At 44.4% G+C, this 7,049-nt stretch overlaps 1 protein-coding gene across 1 annotated transcript; it reads left to right on the top strand.

The window, feature by feature from the left end:
• Positions 1 to 6,096: 6,096 nt before the first annotated feature.
• On the top strand, positions 6,097 to 6,461 carry LOC129400869 (mitochondrial import receptor subunit TOM5 homolog). The gene has a single exon (XM_055124062.1). The coding sequence runs from the start codon at positions 6,097 to 6,099 to the stop codon at positions 6,250 to 6,252; it is 156 nt and encodes a 51-aa protein (XP_054980037.1). The 3' UTR covers positions 6,253 to 6,461.
• Positions 6,462 to 7,049: the final 588 nt, after the last annotated feature.

Genomic DNA, 7,049 nt, shown 5'->3' with positions numbered 1-7,049 from the left:
TGGCACTCTGAGCGTGCCCACTTAGCTCCTAGACGTCTAGATCGTGCAGAGGAACGTGAGTCTGACTGGGGGAATGACAGTGAGAACGCATAAATATCCTCATATGCAATTTATAGTTGTTAAAACTGAAGCTCAAGTAGGTTCCCTTGATGCCCGGGTGGTACAATAAATAATGGCGAGCCGGGAGTCTGCCTCAGGGCTTCTTCTCCAGTCTATGTTTTTTGCACAGCAGCTGAGTGAAAGCCCAATGTGTTGTCTCCTCCCGAGAGAAATGCGCTGTTGGCCATGTAATTACTCTGGGGAGCAAGGCGGTCTTTGTTTTGCTTCCTTTCATTTCAGTTTTATTTTTTTGGAGCCCAGGAGGCTCCAACCCTGGGCCTCACGCACACGGCCCATGTGCTCTACCTCTGAGCTACATTCTAAGCCCAGTTTTGTTGTTTGTGGAGAGAACAGCGCATGAGGCCAGGGGTGGATTAGCCAGGCTTTTGAAGCAAAATAATAAAATCAGTAGCGAAGGTCCTGGGGACCTGGCTGACAATGGATTCATGAGACAAGGTGACAGTTCTTTGAAATTTGCATATCTCTATTAAGGTAAAATATCATTGCCGTTACCTGCCAAAGAAGCAATCTGTTGGGCAGTTAAGCTGAGAAAAAGCCTTTCTTTGCAAGCTCTTAAACAAAAGTCTGAGAAAGGCCTATAGAAATCACAAATGCTTGTCTAGAACCCTGAAGGCCTTGATTCAAATCCTCAGCAGCACGTATGATCCCAGAGCACTGAGAACAGAGCCAGGAATAAGCCCTCTGAGGACTTCTGGATATGACCCAAAACAGATCAAAACAAACTTTGTCAGGAGAAAGCTATTAGGGAAAAGTCAGGTGGGTTCATCTTAAGAAGTTCTGGGAATGTACAAGAAAGGATGAAGCAGTCAGGGAAATTTAGTAAAGGGTTTCAGTTGTATGCCATCCATGTAGCTGCCAATGGCTCAATCCCAGAGACCACATGGTCTCCTGAGCATCACCCAGTGCAGTCTAGGAGCCCCCAAGCTCTACTTGAAAGGGGCCTCAAAAAAGAAAAAAAAAAAAGGTGCCTCACTCTGCAAAAGAAAATAATGACGGGGCAAGGGAAATAACTCATGGACTCGAGCTCCTGCTTTGCTAGATAAGGCCATGCATTCCGCCCCGGGTATCTCTATAGCAGCTCTGTCCCTCGTGTACCAAAACTAGGGGTGCGTTTGTGTGTGTGTCTGTGTGTCTGTGTGAGCAATGCAGCTAACGAGTATGGCTCCCAGAGAGCACAACTAAATTCAAAAGCACCACAACCAATGTGTCCTTCCCCTGGTCATCAAAACAACAATATCAACAGAAAGGGAAGGGAGTCAGGAAAAAAATGTCAGCATGGTCTACTTATGGCCCCTGTGACTTTGAGTAGACATACAAAGTGTATAAACACACCCTGTATGTAATAATGATAGCTTAGATTGATGCGGTTCTTACGCTCCTCAGACTTCAAAGAACTTTCATATATATTATCTCATTTATCTTCTCAGCATCCCTCTGAAGCAGCAAAGACAGATTTAATCAGCCCCATGTTAGAGATGGGAAAAAATGAGGTGCAAAGAAGTTATTGCTCTTAGTGGTGATGTTATAACAAATCAGACTTTTAAATTCCCAGTCCAGAACATGCATCAGCAAGCTTCGGTAGGATGCTTATGTATTTATTTACACATACATGTAACTGACCCTCTCCTGCCTTCTTTTTCCATTATCTACTTTAAAGCTGATTCCTCCTGCAGTTACCATGATGCTGTTAAATTGGCAGCCCAATTTACCTGACTGTTTAAAGTAAAAACTTAAGGGTCATTGATTTCTCCCTTTTCTTTTCCATCTCTATAAATACATTGCCTAGCTCTGCCTGGTATATTTCAGTTACTACCCACTTCCTTTTGCCTCCAAGGCCCCTTACTTAAGCCTCCATCACTCTTCATCTTTGGCTCTTCTTACCAACATCTCTGCTTCTGTTCTTTTCATCATGACCTTGTCCTCAATGGAATGAGACATTTGAATTGAGCTACGAAAAAATGCAGAACCATACTAGGCTTACCGAAAACTCAATTCCTTCCATCACACTTGGAATAAAAAATAAATAAATAAAATAGCCTACATGTCCTACAATACCTATTTCACCTGACCCCTGTGCCACCACACTGTACTGGTAATACATTGATGCTGCTGTGTACCACTGATGGCTTACACTTGGATATGGTTTAATTAACACAAGTCAGCACTGGCATCAACTTAATCTTTATAGGACTTTTTTTTTCTTTTTGGGTCACACCCGGCAATGCACAGGGGCTACTCCTGGCTTTGCACTCAGGAATTACTCCTTGAGATGCTCAGGGGACCATATGGGATGCTGGGAATCAAAGCTGGATCAGCCGAGGCCACGTGCAAGGCAAATGCCCTACCTGCTGTACTTTCACTCCAGCCCCAATAGGACTTTTAATTGTCTGATTTTCTATTCCTTATTTCTTGCCTGTCTCTCTGGCCTGACTGTAAACTCTCTGAAGAAGTGGACATCATATCACAGCCAGCCAACCCAGATTGGGTACCGCAGAGTAATTCTCAAATAAGGAATTAATCAGATCTAGCATTGTATCTACCACTGGGCTCAAGGTACATATCTGCTTAGCACTGCGCGGCCCTGCCAAGGAAATCAGGCAATGTTCCACATTCCATTGAAACTCTTCTTTATCAATCAGTGTTCCTCTCTAGAAGATCAGGATACAGGCTTCTTCTGTTTCTGTTAAGCAGGTGAAGCAGCTAACTCTCAGCTATGTAACAGAATACAAGTGCAATGCAAGTTTATTTCCATTCCAGGCCTAAATTAACAGTGTCAGCATCTACTTAGCTCCCTCGCAAACAAGCCAGTGGGGCTGTAGTCCAGAAACCCCTCCACCTCCCTCGGCCTCCCTGCCCCCCCTCCTGCCCTGATAGATACTCCAGATCCCTTCAGAAATGCCTCTTCAATCTGTCCCTTTCCTCTCAACTCTTATCTCAGGCTCATCCATCTCCTCCTCAGACAGTAAGCCCTTTCCTAGTGGAAAGTGTCTCCCAGGTGATCTGATCCCTGAGGAGCTTTGGAGTCCAAGATTCCTCCACCTCTGAACTAACGGGGTCACCTCAGGCAAGTTTCTAATCTTCCGTGCCTGAGTTTTTCCTGTCAGAAGACCATAATACTGCTACCGACCTCAGGGCTTTTGTGGCGATTTTACATCAGCTAATAAAACTACAATCCTTGGAACGAAGCCCAACACATGGTAACTACTTAATAAGTAATATTATTTTTTTTTTATTAGGACCTAGATTCAATCCTGGGTCCACTCACTCCCTGTTAACTGAATGACTGAAAACGGTCCTGGTTTTCTACATTTTAACTTGCTTACATATACAAATGATTATAATGTGATTAAATAGCAATGGCTGAAAAAATGACAAGACTCCAAGTGCCTTTCCTGCCCACAGTTGGGTGGGTATGGAGGGGTGCTAATAAACTGGCTGTTTTCTGCCTCCTTTCCTAAGAATCTTTTTCTATCTGCTGCCATATAACTAGAGAGTGGGTTGGATTACTTCTAAATTCTTTGCAGCATTCAAAGTTTTTCTTCATCCTACCTGCTTGAAGGGCATCCAGAGGCAATGGAATCCCCTCCAAAAAAGCCAAGTGGGCTTGAGGCACCCTTGCTGGCTCTGGGGGACTGTCGCTCTGAGCAGGAGGAGTCAGGCAAACCCAGGGAAGCTATTTCGGTCCGCAGTAGTGGGAAGGTGGTGCAAACTCCACTGTCTGGCAAAAAAACTGAGCAGATGGAATATTTATAGTCGCTCCCCAAGGATTTCAGTTTAGAATGGATGCTCGGGAGAAAGACTGATGAGTAGGAGGTAACTGAACTGCATCTTCCTCCAGCGGTCTTGAGGCAGGTCTGAAACAATTGAGGAGCAGTTTGACAGCGGACTGCCTGCGGGAACTAGTTCAGAACTGAGTTCTGAACAGAGCCTGAACCCCACAAGGCGGGTGTGACGTGAAGCAGTGAACTCACCTGCCACACACTTTAACCAGGTAGACAGGTAGACAGGTAGACACTGTTGCTACCTCCCCAGCGATCCTGGTAGGAGGTCTAGAATGCATTCCAGAATCAGGAGGTTCTAAGGTGGAAGATTCTGGAACCACTTGAGTCACAGAGGCACATTAAAAGAGAGGTGCCCCTTGGGTCAGAGCGAGATAGTCCAGCAGGTAGGTCAAACACCTGGCACATGTTTGACCCCAGTTCTATCCTTGGCACTGCACCTGGTCCCTGGAATGCTGTGAGGAGTGATTCCTGAGGGTAGAGCCAGGAGTAATTTACCTGGAGCATCCCCAGGTGTGGCCTCAACACAGAACAAAAAATAGAGGTACCTGGGCCTAGAGAGAAAATACAGCACTGTCTGTGGCTCACTCAGGTTTGATCCCTGGCACTACACCCAGTCATATTCCAGAGTCAGGAATAAGCCCTAAGCACTGTTGGGTGTGGCCCCAAAACCTAAATAAATAAATAAGAGGTACTGTGATGGAGCGAGGGAGCGAGCATCTATTGGAACAATTTCCTGTGGCTCAGCCTTTTTTCTGTATCTCCCTCCCGACCCTGTTTCCTTCCTGTCCTCATCTCCTTGCCCCCCACCTCCCCACCCCATGCTAGCCTCCCAGCCCATGCCCTAATCTTGAGCAGTGGCCCCTGTAGTTTTCACCTGGGATCACCTTAGAACTTGGTGCTGCTTAGGTCCTGGGGTATCTTGGATCCTTGGCCACCCACAGTGCTCAGTGGCCTTAGCAATGCACATGAAGATGCTTGCGGGAACATAGGATGCCAACTGGGCTAGCGTGCGTATTGACATGTCCTCTCAGCGTTGTACAATCTCCAGGTACCCCGGCCTGTTTGTGGGAGGAGCAGGGAGTCAGCCCCTTCGTTTACTCCAGGATCCTCTTGTCACCCCTCTAGCAGGCAAAGCTCAGCAGCTCCTCTTAATAAATGTCGGGCTGAGTTATTTTTGTTTTGTTTTGTTTTGTTTTGGGGGGGGTGCGAATGAGCGTGTGTGTGTGTGTGTGTGTGTGTGTGTGTGTGTGTGTGTGTTTAAAAATTCAGCTGAGCCTCTCATAGAGGCAGGCAGGGTGATGGGGAGGGTGATGGAAGGGAACCTGGGGACACTGGTGCTGGGAAGTGTACACGGGTGGAGGGATGGGATGGGTGTTGGAATACTGTATGACTGAAATCCAATCATGAACAGCTTTGTAAAATAAATAAATAAATAATTCGGCTTAAAGGCCAGGGAGGTGGCTTAAAGGTCTAGAACGCATGCTTTGCAGGCACGAGCCCAGAATTTGATTACCAGCACCAAATGGTGTATATCTAATGTGTGTATCATATATATATATATGTACATGCTGATATATATATATACATATATATATCAGCATAAAAGGAAGCCAAAATATTAGCCTGCTCTGGGCTAATACATAGCTGATAGCTGGCCACAATTGCCCACAGGACCTTAGAGTGACCCCATCAGAAGTGCTTACTGCCTGGAACAATTAAACTTCAGTGCAAAAATGCCTGCCAGCAGGACACCCCTATTTTATTTCTAACGTAGATTCTAAGGCATTTATATGTAAGGAGAATTTAATTGAGTTGCTTCCTTTCTATTAGGAATACTTGTTCTTTTGTTAAATTCCATTATTTTAAAAGTTGCTTCATTATTTTGAAGTGTTATCTTGACTTCTAAGCAAACTTCACCCAACCCAAACTATCAGAGAGTCTAGATAAATACCCATGGTTTTATGGAACTTCAGGGGATGAAACCCCGTAATCTTTTCTGGTAACTAGCCTTTATAAATTACTATATATGTATATGTGTATACATTATATTTTATATATGTAAAAATTATTGTGTATAAAGTTGTTTATCCAATTTTTTTCTTTTTCAGATAAAATTTAAAGGTAAAACTGGACTTTAAGAATGCATTTAAGAGGCTGAGGTCAGCTGCGCTGAGACCCAGGAGGCCATTCCATGATGTTCCGGATTGAGAGCCTCGCACCGAAGCTGGACCCCGAGGAGATGAAACGGAAGATGCATGAGGATGTGATCTCCTCCATACGGAACTTCCTCATCTACGTGGCCCTGCTGCGAGTCACTCCTTTCATCTTAAAGAAGCTGGACAGCATATGAAGGCTGGTCATCACATGTGAATGCAGGATATGAAAAACCTGATTACAATTTCTCCTTTTGTCTGCAAATGAGTAGGCCCAGAAAGATGTAAGAGACTCTGATTGAATGGACCTAAAAATCCTACTTGTTAAGAAACAAGTCTGACTCTGGTGAATGACCTTCATAGCTAAGATGAAACTATTTGGAACATATAAAAAATATATTTTGTGGTCCTAAAATGCCCTTCTGCCTGTGATATTCAGACTGTCAATGTTGATATAATGGTAAATAATGGCAAATTCTCTTTTCTAGCAAGTATCAATCAATTATAAGGGAATTATGTCTGCGGTGACACTGTCTTGCCATTCCTGGTCCCGTTTTTACTTCTATCTGTTGAAGAGTTTCTTACAGCCAGTTGTTTTATGGAAGCCAGCACACAACCACGATGACATTTAAGCATAGGACCATTAGTCTATATTTTTACTAAATGTATTAATTAAGAAAAAAAGAATGCCTTTAGATATAAGTGGATCAACATGGAGAGTATCATGCAAAGTGAAGTGAGTCAGAAAGAGAGGGACAGACATAGAAGGACTGTACTCAGTTGTGGAATATAAAGTAACAGAATGGGAGACTAACACCCAAGGATAGTAGAGATAAGGACGAGGAGGATTACTCAACAGCTTAGAAGCCGGCCTCGCATGCTGGGGAAAAAGGCAACTCAGATAGAGAAGGGATCACCAAGTAAAGGGTGCTAGGAGGGCCCGCTCGAGTTGGGAAATGTGTGCTGAAGTTAGACTATAGACCGAACATGAGGG

Source organism: Sorex araneus, chromosome 1, assembly GCF_027595985.1.
Source record: "Sorex araneus isolate mSorAra2 chromosome 1, mSorAra2.pri, whole genome shotgun sequence".
Lineage (NCBI taxonomy): Eukaryota > Metazoa > Chordata > Mammalia > Eulipotyphla > Soricidae > Sorex > Sorex araneus.
The sequence above is the reverse complement of the archived record's forward strand: the minus strand, read 5'-3'. Positions and strand labels throughout refer to the sequence as shown.

Excerpts from the sequence above, each read along its gene's own strand:
- LOC129400869 (XM_055124062.1), top strand. The coding sequence starts at position 6,097 with ATGTTCCGGATTGAGAGCCTCGCACCGAAGCTGGACCCCGAGGAGATG.